Source organism: Amblyomma mixtum, chromosome 6, assembly GCF_055824585.1.
Source record: "Amblyomma mixtum isolate Tamu chromosome 6, ASM5582458v1, whole genome shotgun sequence".
Taxonomy (NCBI): domain Eukaryota; kingdom Metazoa; phylum Arthropoda; class Arachnida; order Ixodida; family Ixodidae; genus Amblyomma; species Amblyomma mixtum.
This window is the reverse complement of record NC_143017.1, coordinates 636,788-662,285: the sequence shown is the minus strand read 5'-3', so window position 1 is coordinate 662,285 and position 25,498 is coordinate 636,788. Positions and strand designations below refer to the sequence as shown.

General features: G+C 48.4%; 1 protein-coding gene across 1 annotated transcript; it reads right to left on the bottom strand.

The window, feature by feature from the left end:
- Positions 1 to 613: 613 nt before the first annotated feature.
- Positions 614 to 3,402, bottom strand: LOC149338077 (uncharacterized). Its single transcript, XM_089550262.1, has 4 exons — positions 3,178 to 3,402; positions 2,595 to 2,694; positions 1,780 to 1,967; positions 614 to 1,161 (listed from the first exon to the last, which is right to left on the bottom strand). The coding sequence occupies exons 1-4, from the start codon at positions 3,295 to 3,297 to the stop codon at positions 712 to 714; spliced, it is 858 nt and encodes a 285-aa protein (XP_089406388.1). The 5' UTR covers positions 3,298 to 3,402; the 3' UTR covers positions 614 to 711.
- Between the last annotated feature and the right edge of the window lie 22,096 nt (positions 3,403 to 25,498).

Below are 25,498 nucleotides of genomic sequence, written 5' to 3'. Positions count from 1 at the left end.
GCAGCGGCAGATTTAGTCTGTGGTACCCTTCTGAGTGACAAGTGAATCTGAGCATGGCATGCTTATTTCAAGAAAATCACTCGACTCTCTCCTCTTCTTATGCTCGCTGGGGCCACACAGCGGCAGATTTAGTCTGTGGTACCCTTCTGAGTGACAAGTGAATCTGAGCATAGCATGCTTATTTCAAGAAGATCACTTGAATCTCTCGTCTTCTTATGCTCGCTGGGGCCACGCAGAGGGAGATTTAGTCTTTGGTACCCTTCTAAATGACAAGTGAATCTGAGCATAGCACGCTTATTTCAAGAAAATCACTCGACTCTCTCCTATTCTTATGCTAGCTGGGGCCACGCAGAGGGAGATTTAGTCTGTGGTACCCTTCTGAGTGACAAGTGAATCTGACATAGCACGCTAATTTCAAGAAAATCACTCGACTCTCTCGTCTTAATATACTCTGTGGGGCGACGCAGCAGCAGGTTTAGTTTGTGGTACCCGTCTGAGTGACAAGTGAGTCCGAGCATAGCATGCTTATTTCAAGAAAATCACTCGACTGTACACGGGCCGGCATCGGGTGATGAACAACGTTTATTCCCGATAAGATGGCATATATATACAGTGCGCTGACGTACTCAGTCATGCGCAGATTACGCTGCAGCGAGTGACGTCAGACTTGCTCGGCTCTGCTACTTCTTCCCTTCTTCGAGCAAACCGTGTTCAGCGTCGCTCCGGTAGAGGGTACCGACAAGGTTCACGTCGCAACCTTGTGCTTCGACGTAGCTCTTGGCCGGGCTCTGTGCAAGGGTCTTCTTGAGGGGCGGAACTGGTTTCCTGTTGCGGACCAATCAGTCGTAGATGTTCTCGTGTGCGTCGAATTTCCCTGCCGTCTTCCGTTTTGAGGATCACCGAGCGAGGTTCGTTAGCTGGCCTGAGGACGACAGCTGGAGACCAGGTCCGGTTGATTGTGTCATACACGGTGACCTGCTGGCCTGGCGTCGCAGGTGGCAGGTACCTGCTGCCACAGTTGTAGTACGTCTTTTGGCGTTGGCGTATCTCACGAAGCCGACTGTGGACCACGTTGCTGGGTATAGCTTGTGGCTCCAAATGGCTTGTAGGCACCGGAAGAGGAGTCCGTGTTTGGCGTCCCATCAGCCTCTGCACAGGGGACTGTAGCAGATCATCACGCGGTGTAATGCGCCATTCCAGCAAAGCCATCTGAAATGCAGGCGTTTTAAGGGAACATTTTTTTAGAAGCTTCTTGGCTTCCTGCACCGCTCTTTCCATCATGCCGTTAGACCGCGGGTGGTAGGGGCTTGACGTGACTTGGGCGATACCTAGGCTGTTCAGAAAATCTTTAAACTCACGGCTGTTAAAGGGCGGTCCATTATCACTGCATAACTTCACAGGCAAGCCATGAACAGAGAAAATGTCAGAGCACCAGGAGATCAGCGAGGTTGCTGTGGTGGTGCGAAGTTCCCGCAGTTCGAAAAAAAACGAGTAAAAGTCGACGATAAGGGCAAATTCGCGACCTTCGTAAAAGAACAAGTCAATGCCAACAACTTGCCAGGGTAGGGTGGGAACGTCGTGACTTAAAAGGGGCATTTTGGCGTTTCGCGGCTGATTTTTGAGACACACCTTGCAGGCTTTGCAGAATTGATCAATGTCGCTTGCCATGTTCGGCCAGAACATTACGTTCCTAGCCCTTGCCTTCATTTTATCCGCTCCAGCGTGTGCCGCGTGAAGGAGGCGGATCATGTCGTTTCTTTTTGACTCCGGTATGATTACCTTGTTGCTGCGAAACACGAGGCCATCCTGCGCGTGTATCTCGTCGCGGTACCCCCAGTAGGTCCGAAGTTGCTCTGGGACGTCGAGCTTATGAAGAGGCCAATCTGTCTCTGCATATTCCCGCAGCTTTGTCAGGTTGGTGTCGTCACCGGTTGCTGCAAGCAGGTCTTTCAAACAGTGCTCGGAGGCTGAAACGCAATCAAGAACATTGACTTGAAATTGCTCGTGTTCTTCCATGCATGCCTTACTGGGAAAACGGGATAAAGCATCTGCTAGGAACAGTTCTTTTCCAGGTTTATAAGTCACGATGATGGGGTAACGTTGCAACGTCAGTCGCATGCGTTGCAAGCGCAGCGGGCACTGGTGTAGTGGTTTACTGAATATGGCCTCCAGTGGCCGATGGTCTGTCTCAACTGTCACTGCATGCTGTCCAAATAGATAATCATGAAACTTTGTGCAGCCGTGCACTATCGCGAGAGTTTCCTTTTCTATCTGAGCATATCTTTGCTGGGAATCTGTGAGTGACCGTGAGGAAAACGCAACGGGGTGCGCTTCTTGCATCAGGACGGCGCCTACCCCGAACTGACTTGCATCAACTGATAAGGCAACTGCTTTCTTGGGGTCAAAATAACGAAGGATCGGGGCTGTTATCAGGGCCTGGCGCAACTTTTCGAAGCTTTCTTGGTGCTTTTCCGTCCATACCCATGCAATTTCTTTGTGCAGCAAAGACCGAAGAGGGGAGGTCACTACAGACATGTTAGGGATGAAACGTTGCACAAAATTTATTGTGCCCAAAAAAACTTGCAGTTCCTTACTATTCTTTGGTGCTGGCATTTCCAGAATATCTTGCACGCGTTGTGGATCTACTCGCAGGCAGTCCACAGTGAGCACGTGTCCCAGGTAGCGTACCTCAGTCTGGAAAAATGAACATTTCTTCGAGTTCAGTTTCAAGTTATGTTCGCGACAGCGCGTTAAAAGAAGCTGTAAGTGGTAGTCGTGCTCTTCTTTTGACTTGCCCCATAATAGGATGTCATCCATTACTACTGCAACGTTTGTCAAACCTTCTAACACGCGGTGCATCGCTGCCTGAAACACTTCCGGGGCTGAGGCAATTCCGAAAGGCATACGCAGGAAGCGATATCGTCCGTAAGGTGTGCTCATTGTGCACAGCTTCGAACTTGCGTCGGTTAGTTTGATTTGCCAGAATCCTGACGCTGCGTCTAGAGTTGTAAAGAACTTTGCTCCGGCAAGTCTAGGCACAACATCTTCAAGGGTCAGCATGGGGTGGTTCTCTCGTAGCAAAGCTTTGTTTAGTGCTGTGGGGTCTAGGCAGATGCGCACTTTTTCTTTCTTAAGCACCGTGACCATATGACTGGACCATTCTGTTGGCTCATTTACCTTGGATATGACTCCTTGTTCTTCCATGCGCTGGAGCTCCTCTTTGACTTTTTCTCGGAGGGCCACCGGAACTCTCCTCGCCGGCACGACAACTCCCACGGATCCGGGCTTTAGCTTCATCGCGTACTCAATGCCTTTTAACTGCCCCAGTCCACTGAAAACATCTTCAAACGATTGCGCTGCTGGGTGCAACGGGTCGGCATGCACATTTTGCACGCGACAAATAAAACCGAGTCGTTCAGCAACTGATCCACTGAGAGTCACGGGCACGTGTTGGTCGACCACGAAAAACGTCTCTTCGTGCACTTTGTCGTTTGCGCGCAAATGCAGCCTAATTTTTGTTTTGGCCAAAGTTTTATGGCCGAAGAACGCTGTTAACGTTACGCGACATTCTTGGTGCGGTTTCCTCGGCAGTTTGTCGACATCCTTGCTTGAAATTACACAGCAGTTAGCTCCTGTGTCCAGCTTGCACGTGTATGGGCGTCCTTCGATGTAAACTGTCGCGCTCCAATGGTCTGAGGCTAGGGCACCGACGGTCAAAGTTTGCAAAATGAAATCACTGTCATCGTCGTCTTGCAGTTGGCGCAGTTCTTTTTTCGTACCTCTGTCCTGACGGGGCGCCAGTGCTTTGCATGCTTGAGCGAAGTGATTACGCCCACCGCAATTCGTGCACACCTTCCCTTGAGCCGGGCACATCACGCCACGGTGAGTGAGATAACCACAACGACTGCAAGGCCGTTTTCGCGGCCCGACCGCATGAACTACTGCGTCGCCTGCTGTTTCGGTGCCGTCACTGATTTCCTTAAACTGCTCCTTTCCTTGTTCGTGGGCTCGGCATATTGTAACTGTCTTCTCATACGACGGGTTTTCGGCAATAAGCTTTTGCTGTAAGCCTTTGTCTTGAACTCCCAGGCTAATCCGGCTGCGGAGCAAGCGGTATTCCAAGTCTCCGAACTCGCAGTTTTTTGCTAGTAGCTTTAGGTCTGTCAGCCAGTCGTTAAAAGGTTCCCCTTGTTTTTGGTCTCTTGATCCGAAGCGGAACTCATGGAATGTCAGGTTCGTCGATGGTTTGTAGAATTCCTCAAACTTTTCAAGCAAAATGTCGACGTCGTTCTTGTCCTCTACCCCGTCGAATTTGAAAGTGCTATAAGTTTTCCTGCCGTCTTCTCCAATCGTTACAACTAACGTCGCTGCTTGCACTTCTTTAGGCTGTTTGCTTAACTGGGTGGCCGTGGAAAACAGCATGAACTCACTTTTCCATGTTTTCCAAGCAGTCCATGCGTCGCCCGAGGTATCCAGTGGTTTCGGGGCCGGGAGCAGCGTCGACGGGGCGGACATAGTGAATGGGCACCGCTGCCACCATGTACACGGGCCGGCATCGGGTGATGAACAACGTTTATTCCCGATAAGATGGCATATATATACAGTGCGCTGACGTACTCAGTCATGCGCAGATTACGCTGCAGCGAGTGACGTCAGACTTGCTCGGCTCTGCTACAGACTGTCTCCTCTTCTTATGCTCGCTGGGGCCACGCAGAGGGAGATTTAGTCCGTGGTACCCTTCTGAGTGACAAGTGAATGTGAGCATAGCACGCTTATTTCAAGAAAATCACTCGACTCTCTCCTCTTCTTATGCTCGCTGGGGCCACGCAGCGGCAGATTTAGTCTGTGGTACCCTTCTGAGTGACAAGTGAATCTGAGCATAGCACGCTTATTTCAAGAAAATCACTCGACTCTCTCCTCTTCTTATGCTCGCTGGGGCCACGCAGCGGCAGATTTATTCTGTGGTACCCTTCTGAGTGACAAGAGAATCTGAGCATAGCACGCTTATTTCATGAAAATCACGCATCTCTCTCGTCTTAATATCCTCTGTGGGGCCACGCAGTGGCAGGTTTAGTCTGTGGTACCCGTCTGAGTGACATATGAATCTGAGCATAGCACGCTTATTTCAAGAAAATCACTCGACTTTCTCCTCTTATTATGCTCGCTGGGGCCACGCAGCCGCAGATTTAGTATGTGGTGCCCTTCTGAGTGACAAGTGAATCTGAGCATAGCACGCTTACTTCAAGAAAATCACTGAACTCTCTCCTCTTCTTATGGTCGCTGGGGCCACGCAGCGGCAGATTTAGTCTGTGGTACCCTTCTGAGTGACAAGTGAATCTGAGCATAGCACGATTATTTCAAGAAAATCACTCCACTCTCTCCTCTTCTTATGCTCGCTGGGGCCACGCAGCGGCAGATTTATTCTGTGGTACCCTTCTTAGTGACAAGTGTATCTGAGTATAGCACGCTGATTTCAATAAAATCACGCGTCTCTTTCGTCTTAATATCCACTGTGGGGCCTCGCAGCGGCAGGTTTAGTCTGTGGTAGCCGTCTGAGTGACAAGTGTATCTGAGTATAGCACGCTGATTTCAATGAAATCACTGGACTCTCTCGTCTTCTTATGCTCGCTGGGGCCACGCCGCGGCAGATTTAGTCTATGGTACCCTTCTGAGTGACAAGTGAATCTGAGCATAGCACGCTTATTTCAAGAAAATCACTCGACTCTCTCCTCTTCTTATGCTAGCTGGGGCCATGCAGAGGGAGATTTAGTCTGTGGTACCCTTCTGAGTGACAAGTGAATCTGAGCATAGCACGCTAATCTCAAGAAAATCACTCGACTCTGTCGTCTTAATATCCTCTGTGGGGCGACGCAGCAGCAGGTTTAGTTTGTGGTACCCGTCTGAGTGACAAGTGAGTCTGAGCATAGAACGCTAATTTCAAGAAAATCACATGACTCTCGTATTAATATCCTCTGTGGGGCGACGCAGCCGCAGGTTTAGTCTGTGGTGCCCGTCTGATTGACAAGTGAATCTGAGCATAGCACGCTTATTTCAAGAAAATCACTCGACTCTCTCCTGCTCTTATGCTCGCTGGGGCCACGCAGCGGCAGATTTATTCTGTGGTACCCTTCTGAGTGACAAGTGAATCTGAGCATAGCACGCTTATTTCATGAAAATCACGCATCTCTCTCGTCTTAATATCCTCTGTGGTGCCACGCAGTGGCAGGTTTAGTCTGTGGTACCCGTCTGAGTGACATATGAATCTGAGCATAGCACGCTTATTTCAAGAAAATCACTTGACTCTCTCGTCTTCTTATGCTCGCTGGGGCCACGCAGAGGGAGATTTAGTATTTGGTACCCTTCTCAATGACAAGTGAATCTGAGCATAGCACGCTTATTTCAAGAAAATCACTCGACTCTCTCGTCTTCTTACGCTGGCTGGGGCCACGCAGCGGCAGATTTAGTCTGTGGTACCCTTCTGAATGACAAGTGTATCTGAGTACAGCACGCTGATTTCAATGAAATCACGCGTCTCTCTCGTCTTAATATCCACTGTGGGGCCACGCAGCGGCAGGTTTAGTCTGTGGTAGCCGTCTGAGTGACAAGTGTATCTGAGTATAGCACGCTGATTTCAATGAAATCACTGGACTCTCTCGTCTTCTTATGCTCGCTGGGGCCACTCCACAGCAGATTTAGTCTGTGGTACCCTTCTGAGTGACAAGTGAATCTGAGCATAGCACACTTATTTCAAGAAAATCACTCGACTCTCTCCTCTTCTTATGCTAGCTGGGGCCACGCAGAGGGAGATTTAGTCTGTGGTACCTTTCTGAGTGACAAGTGAATGGGAGCATAGCACGCTTATTTCAAGAAAATCACTCGACTCTCTCCTCTTGTTATGCTCGCTGGGGCCACGCAGCGGCAGATTTATTCTTTGGTACCCTTCTGAGTGACAAGTGCATCTGAGCATAGCACGCTTATTTCATGAACATCACGCATCTCTCTCGTCTTAATATCCTCTGTGGTGCCACGCAGTGACAGGTTTAGTCTGTGGTACCCGTCTGAGTGACTTATGAATCTGAGCATAGCACGCTTATTTCAAGAAAATCACTTGACTCTCTCGTCTTCTTATGCTCGCTAGGGCCACGCAGAGGGAGGTTTAGTCTGTGGTACCCTTTTGAGTGACAAGTGAATATGAGCATAGCACGCTTATATCATGAAAATCACGCATCTATCTCGTCTTAATATCCTCTGTGGTGCCACGCAGTGGCAGGTTTAGTCTGTGGTACCCGTCTGATTGACATATGAATCTGAGCATAGCAGGCTTACTTCAAGAAAATCACTCGACTCTCTCCTCTTCTTATGCTCGCTGGGGCCACGCAGCGGCAGATTTATTCTGTGGTACCCTTCTGAGTGACAAGAGAATCTGAGCATAGCACGCTTATTTCATGAAAATCACGCATCTCTCTCGTCTTAATATCCTCTGTGGTGCCACACAGTGGCAGGTTTAGTCTGTGGTACCCGTCTGAGTGACAAGTGTATCTGAGTATAGCACGCTGATTTCAATGAAATCACGCGTCTCTTTCGTCTTAATATCCACTGTGGGGCCTCGCAGCGGCAGGTTTAGTCTGTGGTAGCCGTCTGAGTGACAAGTGTATCTGAGTATAGCACGCTGATTTCAATGAAATCACTGGACTCTCTTGTCTTCTTATGCTCGCTGGGGCCACGCCGCGGCAGATTTAGTCTGTGGTACCCTTCTGAGTGACAAGTGAATCTGAGCATAGCACGCTTATTTCAAGAAAATCACTCGACTCTCTCCTCTTCTTATGCTAGCTGGGGCCACGCAGAGGGAGATTTAGTCTGTGGTACCCTTCTGAGTGACAAGTGAATCTGAGCATAGCACGCTAATCTCAAGAAAATCACACGACTCTGTCGTCTTAATATCCTCTGTGGGGCGACGCAGCCGCAGGTTTAGTCTGTGGTACCCGTCTGAGTGACAAGTGAATCTGAGCATAGCACGCTTATTTCAAGAAAATCACTCGACTCTCTCCTGCTCTTATGCTCGCTGGGGCCACGCAGCGGCAGATTTATTCTGTGGTACCCTTCTGAGTGACAAGTGAATCTGAGCATAGCACGCTTATTTCATGAAAATCACGCATCTCTCTCGTCTTAATATCATCTGTGGTGCCACGCAGTGGCAGGTTTAGTCTGTGGTACCCGTCTGAGTGACATATGAATCTGAGCATAGCACGCTTATTTCAAGAAAATCACTTGACTCTCTCGTCTTCTTATGCTCGCTGGGGCCACGCAGAGGGAGATTTAGTCTTTGGTACCCTTCTAAATGACAAGTGTATCTGAGTATAGCACGCTGATTTCAATGAAATCACGCGTCTCTCTCGTCTTAATATCCACTGTGGGGCCACGCAGCGGCAGGTTTAGTCTGTGGTAGCCGTCTGAGTGACAAGTGTATCTGAGTATAGCACGCTGATTTCAATGAAATCACTGGACTCTCTCGTCTTCTTATGCTCGCTGGGGCCACTCCACAGCAGATTTATTCTGTGGTACCCTTCTGAGTGACAAGTGAATCTGAGCATAGCACACTTATTTCAAGAAAGTCACTCGACTCTCTCCTCGTCTTATTCTAGCTGGGGCCACGCAGATGGAGATTTAGTCTGCGGTACCTTTCTGAGTGACAAGTGAATGGGAGCATAGCACGCTTATTTCAAGAAAATCACTCGACTCTCTCCTCTTCTTATGCTCGCTGGGGCCACGCAGCGGCAGATTTATTCTGTGGTACCCTTCCGAGTGACAAGTGCATCTGAGAATAGCACGCTTATTTCATGAACATCACGCATCTCTCTCGTCTTAAAATCCTCTGTGGTGCCACGCAGTGGCAGGTTTAGTCTGTGGTACCCGTCTGAGTGACTTATGAATCTGAGCATAGCACGCTTATTTCAAGAAAATCACTTGACTCTCTCGTCTTCTTATGCTCGCTAGGGCCACGCAGAGGGAGATTTAGTCTGTGGTACCCTTTTGAGTGACAAGTGAATCTGAGCATAGCACGCTTATTTCATGAAAATCACGCATCTATCTCGTCTTAATATCCTCTGTGGGGCGACGCAGCAGCAGGTTTAGTTTGTGCTACCCGTCTGAGTGACAAGTGAGTCTGAGCATACAACGCTAATTTCTAGAAAATCACATGACTCTCGTATTAATATCCTCTGTGGGGCGACGCAGCCGCAGGTTTAGTCTGTGGTGCCCGTCTGATTGACAAGTGAATCTGAGCATAGCACGCTTATTTCAAGAAAATCACTCGACTCTCTCCTGCTCTTATGCTCGCTGGGGCCACGCAGCGGCAGATTTATTCTTTGGTACCCTTCTGAGTGACAAGTGAATCAGAGCATAGCACGCTTATTTCATGAAAATCACGCATCTCTCTCGTCTTAATATCCTCTGTGGTGCCACGCAGTGGCAGGTTTAGTCTGTGGTACCCGTCTGAGTGACATATGAATCTGAGCATAGCACGCTTATTTCAAGAAAATCACTTGACTCTCTCGTCTTCTTATGCTCGCTGGGGCCACGCAGAGGGAGATTTAGTATTTGGTACCCTTCTCAATGACAAGTGAATCTGAGCATAGCACGCTTATTTCAAGAAAATCACTCGACTCTCTCGTCTTCTTACGCTGGCTGGGGCCACGCAGCGGCAGATTTAGTCTGTGGTACCCTTCTGAATGACAAGTGTATCTGAGTACAGCACGCTGATTTCAATGAAATCACGCGTCTCTCTCGTCTTAATATCCACTGTGGGGCCACGCAGCGGCAGGTTTAGTCTGTGGTAGCCGTCTGAGTGACAAGTGTATCTGAGTATAGCACGCTGATTTCAATGAAATCACTGGACTCTCTCGTCTTCTTATGCTCGCTGGGGCCACTCCACAGCAGATTTAGTCTGTGGTACCCTTCTGAGTGACAAGTGAATCTGAGCATAGCACACTTATTTCAAGAAAATCACTCGACTCTCTCCTCTTCTTATGCTAGCTGGGGCCACGCAGAGGGAGATTTAGTCTGTGGTACCTTTCTGAGTGACAAGTGAATGGGAGCATAGCACGCTTATTTCAAGAAAATCACTCGACTCTCTCCTCTTGTTATGCTCGCTGGGGCCACGCAGCGGCAGATTTACTCTTTGGTACCCTTCTGAGTGACAAGTGCATCTGAGCATAGCACGCTTATTTCATGAACATCACGCATCTCTCTCGTCTTAATATCCTCTGTGGTGCCACGCAGTGACAGGTTTAGTCTGTGGTACCCGTCTGAGTGACTTATGAATCTGAGCATAGCACACTTATTTCAAGAAAATCACTTGACTCTCTCGTCTTCTTATGCTCGCTAGGGCCACGCAGAGGGAGGTTTAGTCTGTGGTACCCTTTTGAGTGACAAGTGAATCTGAGCATAGCACGCTTATTTCATGAAAATCACGCATCTATCTCGTCTTAATATCCTCTGTGGTGCCACGCAGTGGCAGGTTTAGTCTGTGGTACCCGTCTGAGTGACATATGAATCTGAGCATAGCACGCTTACTTCAAGAAAATCACTCGACTCTCTCCTCTTCTTATGCTCGCTGGGGCCACGCAGCGGCAGATTTATTCTGTGGTACCCTTCAGAGTGACAAGAGAATCTGAGCATAGCACGCTTATTTCATGAAAATCACGCATCTCTCTCGTCTTAATATCCTCTGTGGTGCCACGCAGTGGCAGGTTTAGTCTGTGGTACCCGTCTGAGTGACAAGTGTATCTGAGTATAGCACGCTGATTTCAATGAAATCACGCGTCTCTTTCGTCTTAATATCCACTGTGGGGCCTCGCAGCGGCAGGTTTAGTCTGTGGTAGCCGTCTGAGTGACAAGTGTATCTGAGTATAGCACGCTGATTTCAATGAAATCACTGGACTCTCTTGTCTTCTTATGCTCGCTGGGGCCACGCCGCGGCAGATTTAGTCTGTGGTACCCTTCTGAGTGACAAGTGAATCTGAGCATAGCACGCTTATTTCAAGAAAATCACTCGACTCTCTCCTCTTCTTATGCTAGCTGGGGCCACGCAGAGGGAGATTTAGTCTGTGGTACCCTTCTGAGTGACAAGTGAATCTGAGCATAGCACGCTAATCTCAAGAAAATCACACGACTCTGTCGTCTTAATATCCTCTGTGGGGCGACGCAGCAGCAGGTTTAGTTTGTGGTACCCGTCTGAGTGACAAGTGAGTCTGAGCATAGAACGCTAATTTCAAGAAAATCACATGACTCTCGTATTAATATCCTCTGTGGGGCGACGCAGCCGCAGGTTTAGTCTGTGGTACCCGTCTGAGTGACAAGTGAATCTGAGCATAGCACGCTTATTTCAAGAAAATCACTCGACTCTCTCCTGCTCTTATGCTCGCTGGGGCCACGCAGCGGCAGATTTATTCTGTGGTACCCTTCTGAGTGACAAGTGAATCTGAGCATAGCACGCTTATTTCATGAAAATCACGCATCTCTCTCGTCTTAATATCATCTGTGGTGCCACGCAGTGGCAGGTTTAGTCTGTGGTACCCGTCTGAGTGACATATGAATCTGAGCATAGCACGCTTATTTCAAGAAAATCACTTGACTCTCTCGTCTTCTTATGCTCGCTGGGGCCACGCAGAGGGAGATTTAGTCTTTGGTACCCTTCTAAATGACAAGTGTATCTGAGTATAGCACGCTGATTTCAATGAAATCACGCGTCTCTCTCGTCTTAATATCCACTGTGGGGCCACGCAGCGGCAGGTTTAGTCTGTGGTAGCCGTCTGAGTGACAAGTGTATCTGAGTATAGCACGCTGATTTCAATGAAATCACTGGACTCTCTCGTCTTCTTATGCTCGCTGGGGCCACTCCACAGCAGATTTATTCTGTGGTACCCTTCTGAGTGACAAGTGAATCTGAGCATAGCACACTTACTTCAAGAAAGTCACTCGACTCTCTCCTCGTCTTATGCTAGCTGGGGCCACGCAGATGGAGATTTAGTCTGCGGTACCTTTCTGAGTGACAAGTGAATGGGAGCATAGCACACTTATTTCAAGAAAATCACTCGACTCTCTCTCCTCTTCTTATGCTCGCTGGGGCCACGCAGCGGCAGATTTATTCTGTGGTACCCTTCCGAGTGACAAGTGCATCTGAGAATAGCACGCTTATTTCATGAACATCACGCATCTCTGTCGTCTTAAAATCCTCTGTGGAGCCACGCAGTGGCAGGTTTAGTCTGTGGTACCCGTCTGAGTGACTTATGAATCTGAGCATAGCACGCTTATTTCAAGAAAATCATTTGACTCTCTCGTCTTCTTATGCTCGCTAGGGCCACGCAGAGGGAGATTTAGTCTGTGGTACCCTTTTGAGTGACAAGTGAATCTGAGCATAGCACGCTTATTTCATGAAAATCACGCATCTATCTCGTCTTAATATCCTCTGTGGGGCCATGCAGCGGCAGGTTTAGTCTGTGGTAGCCGTCTGAGTGACAAGTGTGTCTGAGTATAGCACGCTGAATTCAATGAAATCACTGGACTCTCTCGTCTTCATATGCTCGCTGGGGCCACGCCGCGGCAGATTTAGTCTGTGGTACCCTTCTGTGTGACAAGTGAATGTGAGCATAGCACGCTTATTTCATGAAAATCACGCATCTCTCTCGTCTTAATATCCTCTGTGGTGCCACGCAGTGGCAGGTTTAGTCTGTGGTACCCGTCTGAGTGACATATGAATCTGAGCATAGCACGCTTATTTCAAGAAAATCACTTGACTCTCTCGTCTTCTTATGCTCGCTGGGGCCACGCAGAGGGAGATTTAGTCTGTGGTACCCTTCTTAGTGACAAGTGAATGTGAGCATAGCACGCTTATTACAAGAAAATCACTCGACTTTCTCCTCCTATTATGCTCGCTGGGGCCACGCAGCCGCAGATTTAGTCTGCGGTGCCCTTCTGAGTGACGAGTGAATCTGAGCATAGCACGCTTACTTCAAGAAAATCACTGGACTCTCTCCTCTTCTTATGCTCGCTGGGGCCACGCAGCGGCAGATTTATTCTGTGGTACCCTTCTTAGTGACAAGTGTATCTGAGTATAGCACGCTGATTTCAATGAAATCACTGGACTCTCTCGTCTTCTTATGCTCGCTGGGGCCACGCCGCGGCAGATTTAGTCTGTGGTACCCTTCTGAGTGACAAGTGAATGGGAGCATAGCACGCTTATTTCAAGAAAATCACTCGACTCTCTCCTCTTCATATGCTCGCTGGGGCCATGCGGCGGCAGATTTATTCTGTGGTACCCTTCTGAGTGACAACTGCATCTGAGCATAGCACGCTTATTTCATGAACATCACGCGTCTCTCTCGTCTTAATATCCTCTGCGGTGCCACGCAGTGGCAGGTTTAGTCTGTGGTACCCGTCTCAGCGACATGAATCTGAGCATAGCACGCTTATCTCAAGAAAATCACTTGACTCTCTCGTCTTCTTATACTCGCTAGGGCCACGCAGAGGGAGATTTAGTCTGTGGTACCCTTTTGAGTGACAAGTGAATCTGAGCATAGCACGCTTATTTCATGAAAATCACGCATCTATCTCGTCTTAATATCCTCTGTGGGGCGACGCAGCAGCAGGTTTAGTTTGTGGTACCCGTCTGAGTGACAAGTGAGTCCGAGCATAGCACGCTTATTTCAAGAAAATCACTCGACTCTCTCCTCTTCTTATGCTCGCTGGGGCCACGCAGAGGGAGATTTAGTCTGTAGTACCCTTCTGAGTGACAAGTGAATGTGAGCATAGCACGCTTGTTTCAAGAAAATCACTCGACTCTCTCCTCTTCTTATGCTCGCTGGGGCCACGCAGCGGCAGATTTAGTCTATGGTACCCTTTTGAGTGACAAGTGAATCTAAGCATAGCACGCTTATTTCATGAAAATCACGCATCTATCTCGTCTTAATATCCTCTGTGGGGCGACGCAGCAGCAGGTTTAGTTTGTGGTACCCGTCTGAGTGACAAGTGAGTCCGAGCATAGCACGCTTATTTCAAGAAAATCACTCGACTCTCTCCTCTTCTTATGCTCGCTGGGGCCACGCAGAGGGAGATTTAGTCTGTGGTACCCTTCTGAGTGACAAGTGAATGTGAGCATAGCACGCTTATTTCAAGAAAATCACTCGACTCTCTCCTCTTCTTATGCTCGCTGGGGCCACGCAGCGGCAGATTTAGTCTGTGGTACCCTTCTGAGTGACTAGTGAATCTGAGCATAGGACGCTTATTTCAAGAAAATCACTCGACTCTCTCCTCTTCATATGCTCGCTGGGGCCACGCGGCGGCAGATTTATTCTGTGGTACCCTTCTGAGTGACTAGTGCATCTGAGCATAGCACGCTTATTTCATGAACATCACGCATCTCTCTCGTCTTAATATCCTCTGTGGTGCCACGCAGTGGCAGGTTTAGTCTGTGGTACCCGTCTGAGTGACTTATGAATCTGAGCATAGCACGCTTATTTCAAGAAAATCACTTGACTCTCTCGTCTTCTTATGCTCGCTAGGGCCACGCAGAGGGAGATTTAGTCTGTGGTACCCTTTTGAGTGACAAGTGAATCTGAGCATAGCACGCTTATTTCATGATAATCACGCATCTATCTCGTCTTAATATCCTCTGTGGGGCCATGCAGCGGCATGTTTAGTCTGTGGTAGCCGTCTGAGTGACAAGTGTGTCTCAGTATAGCACGCTGAATTCAATGAAATCACTGGACTCTCTCGTCTTCATATGCTCGCTGGGGCCACGCCGCGGCAGATTTAGTCTGTGGTACCCTTCTGAGTGACAAGTGAATGTGAGCATAGCACGCTTACTTCAAGAAAATCACTCGACTCTCTCCTCTTCTTATGCTCGCTGGGGCCACGCAGCGGCAGATTTAGTCTGTGGTACCCTTCTGAATGACAAGTGAATCTGAGCATAGCACGCTTATTTCAAGAAAATCACTCGACTCTCTCCTCTTCTTATGCTCGCTTGGGCCACGCAGCGGCAGATTTATTCTGTGGTACCCTTCTGAGTGACAAGAGAATCTGCCGGAACAGCGCGCACTAAGACACGGACAAGAAGGGAGACACGACACACACGAGCGCTGTTCCGGTGAAAATGAGTTACCAACTTGCCCAAGCATCTGTTTTAAGAGAATCTGAGCATAGCACGCTTATTTCATGAAAATCACGCATCTCTCTCGTCTTAATATCCTCTGTGGTGCCACGCAGTGGCAGGTTTAGTCTGTGGTACCCGTCTGAGTGACAAGTGAATGTGAGCATAGCACGCTTATTTCAAGAAAATCACTTGACTCTCTCGTCTTCTTATACTCGCTAGGGCCACGCAGAGGGAGATTTAGTCTGTGGTACCCTTTTGAGTGACAAGTGAATCTGAGCATAGCACGCTTATTTCATGAAAATCACGCATCTATCTCGTCTTAATATCCTCTGTGGGGCGACGCAGCAGCAGGTTTAGTTTGTGGTACCCGTCTGAGTGACAAATGAGTCCGAGCATAGCACGCTTATTTCAAGAAAATCACTCGACTCTCTCCTCTTCTTATGCTCGCTGGGGCCACGCAGAGGGAGATTTAGTCTGTGGTACCCTTCTGAGTGACAAGTGAATGTGAGCATAGCACGCTTATTTCAAGAAAATCACTCGACTCTCTCCTCTTCTTATGCTCGCTGGGGCCACGCAGCGGCAGATTTAGTCTGTGGTACCCTTCTGAGTGACAAGTGAATCTGAGCATAGCACGCTTATTTCAAGAAAATCACTCGACTCTCTCCTCTTCATATGCTCGCTGGGGCCACGCGGCGGCAGATTTATTCTGTGGTACCCTTCTGAGTGACAAGTGCATCTGAGCGTAGCACGCTTATTTCATGAACATCACGCATGTCTCTCGTCTTAATATCCTCTGTGGTGCCACGCAGTGGCAGGTTTAGTCTGTGTTACCCGTCTGAGTGACTTATGAATCTGAGCATAGCACGCTTATTTCAAGAAAATCACTTGACTCTCTCGTCTTCTTATACTCGCTAGGGCCACGCAGAGGGAGATTTAGTCTGTGGTACCCTTTTGAGTGACAAGTGAATCTGAGCATAGCACGCTTATTTCATGAAAATCACGCATCTATCTCGTCTTAATATCCTCTGTGGGGCGACGCAGCAGCAGGTTTAGTTTGTGGTACCCGTCTGAGTGACAAGTGAGTCCGAGCATAGCACGCTTATTTCAAGAAAATCACTCGACTCTCTCCTCTTCTTATGCTCGCTGGGGCCACGCAGAGGGAGATTTAGTCTGTAGTACCCTTCTGAGTGACAAGTGAATGTGAGCATAGCACGCTTGTTTCAAGAAAATCACTCGACTCTCTCCTCTTCTTATGCTCGCTGGGGCCACGCAGCGGCAGATTTAGTCTATGGTACCCTTTTGAGTGACAAGTGAATCTAAGCATAGCACGCTTATTTCATGAAAATCACGCATCTATCTCGTCTTAATATCCTCTGTGGGGCGACGCAGCAGCAGGTTTAGTTTGTGGTACCCGTCTGAGTGACAAGTGAGTCCGAGCATAGCACGCTTATTTCAAGAAAATCACTCGACTCTCTCCTCTTCTTATGCTCGCTGGGGCCACGCAGAGGGAGATTTAGTCTGTGGTACCCTTCTGAGTGACAAGTGAATGTGAGCATAGCACGCTTATTTCAAGAAAATCACTCGACTCTCTCCTCTTCTTATGCTCGCTGGGGCCACGCAGCGGCAGATTTAGTCTGTGGTACCCTTCTGAGTGACTAGTGAATCTGAGCATAGGACGCTTATTTCAAGAAAATCACTCGACTCTCTCCTCTTCATATGCTCGCTGGGGCCACGCGGCGGCAGATTTATTCTGTGGTACCCTTCTGAGTAACTAGTGCATCTGAGCATAGCACGCTTATTTCATGAACATCACGCATCTCTCTCGTCTTAATATCCTCTGTGGTGCCACGCAGTGGCAGGTTTAGTCTGTGGTACCCGTCTGAGTGACTTATGAATCTGAGCATAGCACGCTTATTTCAAGAAAATCACTTGACTCTCTCGTCTTCTTATGCTCGCTAGGGCCACGCAGAGGGAGATTTAGTCTGTGGTACCCTTTTGAGTGACAAGTGAATCTGAGCATAGCACGCTTATTTCATGAAAATCACGCATCTATCTCGTCTTAATATCCTCTGTGGGGCCATGCAGCGGCATGTTTAGTCTGTGGTAGCCGTCTGAGTGACAAGTGTGTCTGAGTATAGCACGCTGAATTCAATGAAATCACTGGACTCTCTCGTCTTCATATGCTCGCTGGGGCCACGCCGCGGCAGATTTAGTCGGTGGTACCCTTCTGAGTGACAAGTGAATGTGAGCATAGCACGCTTACTTCAAGAAAATCACTCGACTCTCTCCTCTTCTTATGCTCGCTGGGGCCACGCAGCGGCAGATTTAGTCTGTGGTACCCTTCTGAGTGACAAGTGAATCTGAGCATAGCACGCTTATTTCAAGAAAATCACTCGACTCTCTCCTCTTCTTATGCTCGCTTGGGCCACGCAGCGGCAGATTTATTCTGTGGTACCCTTCTGAGTGACAAGAGAATCTGCCGGAACAGCGCGCACTAAGACACGGACAAGAAGGGAGACACGACACACACGAGCGCTGTTCCGGTGAAAATGAGTTACCAACTTGCCCAAGCATCTGTTTTAAGAGAATCTGAGCATAGCACGCTTATTTCATGAAAATCACGCATCTCTCTCGTCTTAATATCCTCTGTGGTGCCACGCAGTGGCAGGTTTAGTCTGTGGTACCCGTCTGAGTGACAAGTGAATGTGAGCATAGCACGCTTATTTCAAGAAAATCACTTGACTCTCTCGTCTTCTTATACTCGCTAGGGCCACGCAGAGGGAGATTTAGTCTGTGGTACCCTTTTGAGTGACAAGTGAATCTGAGCATAGCACGCTTATTTCATGAAAATCACGCATCTATCTCGTCTTAATATCCTCTGTGGGGCGACGCAGCAGCAGGTTTAGTTTGTGGTACCCGTCTGAGTGACAAGTGAGTCCGAGCATAGCACGCTTATTTCAAGAAAATCACTCGACTCTCTCCTCTTCTTATGCTCGCTGGGGCCACGCAGAGGGAGATTTAGTCTGTAGTACCCTTCTGAGTGACAAGTGAATGTGAGCATAGCACGCTTGTTTCAAGAAAATCACTCGACTCTCTCCTCTTCTTATGCTCGCTGGGGCCACGCAGCGGCAGATTTAGTCTGTGGTACCCTTTTGAGTGACAAGTGAATCTGAGCATAGCACGCTTATTTCATGAAAATCACGCATCTATCTCGTCTTAATATCCTCTGTGGGGCGACGCAGCAGCAGGTTTAGTTTGTGGTACCCATCTGAGTGACAAGTGAGTCCGAGCATAGCACGCTTATTTCAAGAAAATCACTCGACTCTCTCCTCTTCTTATGCTCGCTGGGGCCACGCAGAGGGAGATTTAGTCTGTGGTACCCTTCTGAGTGACAAGTGAATGTGAGCATAGCACGCTTATTTCAAGAAAATCACTCGACTCTCTCCTCTTCTTATGCTCGCTGGGGCCACGCAGCGGCAGATTTAGTCTGTGGTACCCTTCTGAGTGACAAGTGAATCTGAGCATAGCACGCTTATTTCAAGAAAATCACTCGACTCTCTCCTCTTCATATGCTCGCTGGGGCCACGCGGCGGCAGATTTATTCTGTGGTACCCTTCTGAGTGACAAGTGCATCTGAGCGTAGCACGCTTATTTCATGAACATCACGCATGTCTCTCGTCTTAATATCCTCTGTGGTGCCACGCAGTGGCAGGTTTAGTCTGTGTTACCCGTCTGAGTGACTTATGAATCTGAGTATAGCACGCTTATTTCAAGAAAATCACTTGACTCTCTCGTCTTCTTATACTCGCTAGGGCCACGCAGAGGGAGATTTAGTCTGTGGTACCCTTTTGAGTGACAAGTGAATCTGAGCATAGCACGCTTATTTCATGAAAATCACGCATCTATCTCGTCTTAATATCCTCTGTGGGGTGACGCAGCAGCAGGTTTAGTTTGTGGTACCCGTCTGAGTGACAAGTGAGTCCGAGCATAGCACGCTTATTTCAAGAAAATCACTCGACTCTCTCCTCTTCTTATGCTCGCTGGGGCCACGCAGAGGGAGATTTAGTCTGTGGTACCCTTCTGAGTGACAAGTGAATGTGAGCATAGCACGCTTATTTCAAGAAAATCACTCGACTCTCTCCTCTTCTTATGCTCGCTGGGGCCACGCAGCGGCAGATTTAGTCTGTGGTACCCTTCTGAGTGACAAGTGAATCTGAGCATAGCACGCTTATTTCAAGAAAATCACTCGACTCTCTCCTCCTCTTATGCTCGCTGGGGCCACGCAGCGGCAGATTTATTCTGTGGTACCCTTCTGAGTGACAAGAGAATCTGAGCATAGCACGCTTATTTCATGAAAATAACGCATCTCTCTCGTCTTAATATCCTCTGTGGTGCCACACAGTGGCAGGTTTAGTCTGTGGTACCCGTCTGAGCGACATATCTGAGCATAGCACGCTTATTTCAAGAAAATCACTTGACTCTCTCGTCTTCTTATACTCGCTAGGGCCACGCAGAGGGAGATTTAGTCTGTGGTACCCTTTTGAGTGACAAGTGAATCTGAGCATAGCACGCTTATTTCATGAAAATCACGCATCTATCTCGTCTTAATATCCCCTGTGGGGTGACGCAGCAGCAGGTTTAGTTTGTGGTACCCGTCTGAGTGACAAGTGAGGCCGAGCATAGCACGCTTATTTCAAGAAAATCACTCGACTCTCTCCTCTTATGCTCGCTGGGGCCACGCAGAGGGAGATTTAGTCTGTGGTACCCTTCTGAGTGACAAGTGAATCTGAGCATAGCACGCTTATTTCAAGAAAATCACTCGACTCTCTCCTCTTCTTATGCTCGCTGGGGCCACGCAGAGGGAGATTTAGTCTGTGGTACCCTTCTTAGTGACAACTGAATGTGAGCATAGCACGCTTATTACAAGAAAATCACTCGACTTTCTCCTCCTATTATGCTCGCTGGGGCCACGCAGCCGCAGATTTAGTCTGCGGTGCCCTTCTGAGTGACAAGTGAATCTGAGCATAGCACGCTTACTTCAAGAAAATCACTGGACTCTCTCCTCTTCTTATGGTCGCTGGGGCCACGCAGCGGCAGATTTAGTCTGTGGTACCCTTCTGAGTGAGAAGAGAATCTGCGCATAGCACGCTTATTTCAACAAAATCACTCCACTCTCTCCTCTTCTTATGCTCGCTGGGGCCACGCAGCGGCAGATTTATTCTGTGGTACCCTTCTTAGTGACAAGTGTATCTGAGTATAGCACGCTTATTTCAATGAAATCACGCGTCTCTTTCGTCTTAATATCCACTGTGGGGCCTCGCAGCGGCAGGTTTAGTCTGTGGTAGCCGTCTGAGTGGCAAGTGTATCTGAGTATAGCACGCTGATTTCAATGAAATCACTGGACTCTCTCGTCTTCTTATGCTCGCTGGGGCCACGCCGCGGCAGATTTAGTCTGTGGTACCCTTCTGAGTGACAAGTGAATGGGAGCATAGCACGCTTACTTCAAGAAAATCACTCGACTCTCTCCTCTTCATATGCTCGCTGGGGCCATGCGGCGGCAGATTTATTCTGTGGTACCCTTCTGAGTGACAACTGCATCTGAGCATAGCACGCTTATTTCATGAACATCACGCATCTCTCTCGTCTTAATATCCTCTGTGGTGCCACGCAGTGGCAGGTTTAGTCTGTGGTACCCGTCTGAGCGACATGAATCTGAGCATAGCACGCTAATCTCAAGAAAATCACTCGACTCTGTCGTCTTAATATCCTCTGTGGGGCGACGCAGCAGCAGGTTTAGTTTGTGGTACCCATCTGAGTGACAAGTGAGTCTGAGCATAGAACGCTAATTTCAAGAAAATCACATGACTCTCGTATTAATATCCTCTGTGGGGCGACGCAGCCGCAGGTTTAGTCTGTGGTACCCGTCTGAGTGACAAGTGAATCTGAGCATAGCACGCTTATTTCAAGAAAATCACTCGACTCTCTCCTGCTCTTATGCTCGCTGGGGCCACGCAGCGGCAGATTTATTCTGTGGTACCCTTCTGAGTGACAAGTGAATCTGAGCATAGCACGCTTATTTCATGAAAATCACGCATCTCTCTCGTCTTAATATCCTCTGTGGTGCCACGCAGTGGCAGGTTTAGTCTGTGGTACCCGTCTGAGTGACATATGAATCTGAGCATAGCAAGCTTATTTCAACAAAATCACTTGACTCTCTCGTCTTCTTATGCTCGCTGGGGCCACGCAGAGGGAGATTTAGTCTTTGGTACCCTTCTAAATGACAAGTGAATCTGAGCATAGCACGCTTATTTCAAGAAAATCACTCGACTCTCTCGTCTTCTTATGCTGGCTGGGGCCACGCAGCGGCAGATTTAGTCTGTGGTACCCTTCTGAATGACAAGTGTATCTGAGTATAGCACGCTGATTTCAATGAAATCACGCGTCTCTCTCGTCTTAATATCCACTGTGGGGCCACGCAGCGGCAGGTTTAGTCTGTGGTAGCCGTCTGAGTGACAAGTGTATCTGAGTATAGCACGCTGATTTCAATGAAATCACTGGACTCTCTCGTCTTCTTATGCTCGCTGGGGCCACTCCACAGCAGATTTATTCTGTGGTACCCTTCTGAGTGACAAGTGAATCTGAGCATAGCACACTTATTTCAAGAAAATCACTCGACTCTCTCCTCGTCTTATGCTAGCTGGGGCCACGCAGATGGAGATTTAGTCTGTGGTACCTTTCTGAGTGACAAGTGAATGGGAGCATAGCACGCTTATTTCAAGAAAATCACTCGACTCTCTCCTCTTATGCTCGCTGGGGCCACGCAGCGGCAGATTTATTCTGTGGTACCCTTCTGAGTGACAAGTGCATCTGAGAATAGCACGCTTATTTCATGAACATCACGCATCTCTCTCGTCTTAAAATCCTCTGTGGTGCCACGCAGTGGCAGGTTTAGTCTGTGGTACCCGTCTGAGTGACTTATGAATCTGAGCATAGCACGCTTATTTCAAGAAAATCACTTGACTCTCTCGTCTTCTTATGCTCGCTAGGGCCACGCAGAGGGAGATTTAGTCTGTGGTACCCTTTTCAGTGACAAGTGAATCTGAGCATAGCACGCTTATTTCATGAAAATCACGCATCTATCTCGTCTTAATATCCTCTGTGCGGCCATGCAGCGGCAGGTTTAGTCTGTGGTAGCCGTCTGAGTGACAAGTGTGTCTGAGTATAGCACGCTGAATTCAATGAAATCACTGGACTCTCTCGTCTTCATATGCTCGCTGGGGCCACGCCGCGGCAGATTTAGTCTGTGGTACCCTTCTGAGTGACAAGTGAATCTGAACATAGCACGCTTATTTCAAGAAAATCACTCGACTCTCTCCTCTTGTTATGCTAGCTGGGGCCACGCAGAGGGACATTTAGTCTGTGGTACCCTTCTGAGTGACAAGTGCATCTGAGCATAGCACGCTTATTTCATGAACATCACGCATCTATCTCGTCTTAATATCCTCTGTGGAGCGACGCAGCAGCAGGTTTAGTTTGTGGTACCCGTCTGAGTGACAAGTGAGTCCGAGCAGAGCACGCTTATTTCAAGAAAATCACTCGACTCTCTCCTCTTCTTATGCTCGCTGGGGCCACGCAGAGGGAGATTTAGTCTGTGGTACCCTTCTTAGTGACAAGTGAATGTGAGCATAGCACGCTTATTTCAAGAAAATCACGCATCTATCTCGTCTTAATATCCTCTGTGGGGCGACGCAGCAGCAGGTTTAGTTTGTGGTACCCGTCTGAGTGACAAGTGGGTCCGAGCAGAGCACGCTTATTTCAAGAAAATCACTCGACTCTCTCCTCTTCTTATGCTCGCTGGGGCCACGCAGAGGGAGATTTAGTCTGTGGTACTCTTCTGAGTGACAAGTGAATGTGAGAATAGCACGCTTATTTCAAGAAAATCACTCGACTCTCTCCTCTTCTTATGCTCTCTGGGGCCACGCAGCGGCAGATTTAGTCTGTGGTACCCTTCTAAGTGACAAGTGAATCTGAGCATAGCACGCTTATTTCAAGAAAATCACTCGACTCTCTCCTCTTGTTATGCTCGCTGGGGCCACGCAGCGGCAGATTTATTCTGTGGTACCATTCTGAGTGACAAGAGAATCTGAGCATAGCACGCTAATTTCTTGAAAATCACGCATCTCTCTCGTCTTAATATCCTCTGTGGTGCCACGCAGTGGCAGGTTTAGTCTGATGTACCCTTCTGAGTGACATATGAATCTGAGCATAGCACGCTTATTTCAAGAAAATCACTTGACTCTCTCGTCTTCTTATGCTCGCTGGGGCCACGCAGAGGGAGATTTAGTCTGTGGTACCCTTCTTAGTGACAAGTGAATGTGAGCATAGCACGCTTATTACAAGAAAATCACTCGACTTTCTCCTCCTATTATGCTCGCTGGGGCTGCGCAGCCGCAGATTTAGTCTGCGGTGCCCTTCTGAGTGACAAGTGAATCTGAGCATAGCACGCTTACTTCAAGAAAATCACTGGACTCTCTCCTCTTCTTATGGTCGCTGGGGCCACGCAGCGGCAGATTTAGTCTGTGGTACCCTTCTGAGTGAGAAGTGAATCTGCGCATAGCACGCTTATTTCAAGAAAATCACTCCATTCTCTCCTCTTCTTATGCTCGCTGGGGCCACGCAGCGGCAGATTTATTCTGTGGTACCCTTCTTAGTGACAAGTGTATCTGAGTATAGCACGCTGATTTCAATGAAATCATTGGACTCTCTCGTCTTCTTATGCTCACTGGGGCCACGCCGCGGCAGATTTAGTCTGTGGTACCCTTCTGAGTGACAAGTGAATGGGAGCATAGCGCGCTTATTTCAAGAAAATCACTCGACTCTCTCCTCTTCATATGCTCGCTGGGGCCATGCGGCGGCAGATTTATTCTGTGGTACCCTTCTGAGTGACAACTGCATCTGAGCATAGCACGCTTATTTCATGAACATCACGCATCTCTCTCGTCTTAATATCCTCTGTGGTGCCACGCAGTGGCAGGTTTAGTCTGTGGTACCCGTCTGAGCGACATGAATCTGAGCATAGCACGCTTATTTCAAGAAAATCACTTGACTCTCTCGTCTTCTGATACTCGCTAGGGCCACGCAGAGGGAGATTTAGTCTGTGGTACCCTTTTGAGTGACAAGTGAATCTGAGCATAGCACGCTTATTTCATGAAAATCACGCATCTATCTCGTCATAATATCCTCTGTGGGGCGACGCAGCAGCAGGTTTAGTTTGTGGTACCCGTCTGAGTGACAAGTGAGTCCGAGCATAGCACGCTTATTTCAAGAAAATCACTCGACTCTCTCCTCTTCTTATGCTCGCCGGGGCCACGCAGAGGGAGATTTAGTCTGTGGTACCCTTCTGAGTGACAAGTGAATGTGAGCATAGCACGCTTATTTCAAGAAAATCACTCGACTCTCTCTTCTTCTTATGCTCGCTGGGGCCACGCAGCGGCAGATTTAGTCTGTGGTACCCTTCTGAGTGACAAGTGAATCTGAGCATAGCACGCTTATTTCAAGAAAATCACTCGACTCTCTCCTCTTCATATGCTCGCTGGGGCCACGCGGCGGCAGATTTATTCTGTGGTACCCTTCTGAGTGACAAGTGCATCTGAGCATAGCACGCTTATTTCATGAACATCACTCATCTCTCTCGTCTTAATATCCTCTGTGGTGCCACGCAGTGGCAGGTTTAGTCTGTGTTACCCGTCTGAGTGACTTATGAATCTGAGCATAGCACGCTTATTTCAAGAAAATCACTTGACTCTCTCGTCTTCTTATACTCGCTAGGGCCACGCAGAGGGAGATTTAGTCTGTGGTACCCTTTTGAGTGACAAGTGAATCTGAGCATAGCACGCTTATTTCATGAAAATCACGCATCTATCTCGTCTTAATATCCTCTGTGGGGTGACGCAGCAGCAGGTTTAGTTTGTGGTACCCGTCTGAGTGACAAGTGAGTCCGAGCATAGCACGCTTATTTCAAGAAAATCACTCGACTCTCTCCTCTTCTTATGCTCGCTGGGGCCACGCAGAGGGAGATTTAGTCTGTGGTACCCTTCTGAGTGACAAGTGAATGTGAGCATAGCACGCTTATTTCAAGAAAATCACTCGACTCTCTCCTCTTCTTATGCTCGCTGGGGCCACGCAGCGGCAGATTTAGTCTGTGCTACCCTTCTGAGTGACAAGTGAATCTGAGCATAGCACGCTTATTTCAAGAAAATCACTCGACTCTCTCCTCTTATGCTCGCTGGGGCCACGCAGCGGCAGATTTATTCTGTGGTACCCTTCTGAGTGACAAGAGAATCTGAGCAT

Bases quoted from the DNA above. Each gene is read 5' to 3' on its own strand.
- LOC149338077 (XM_089550262.1), bottom strand. From the start codon at position 3,297: ATGAAGCTAAAGCCCGGATCCGTGGGAGTTGTCGTGCCGGCGAGGAGA. The intron at 1,968-2,594 runs GTAAGGAACTGC...ATTGCGTTTCAG, and splicing joins AATGCCAGCACCAAAGAATA to CCTCCGAGCACTGTTTGAAA. The intron at 1,162-1,779 runs GTAATCATACCG...GATCTGCTACAG, and splicing joins TCGTGTTTCGCAGCAACAAG to TCCCCTGTGCAGAGGCTGAT.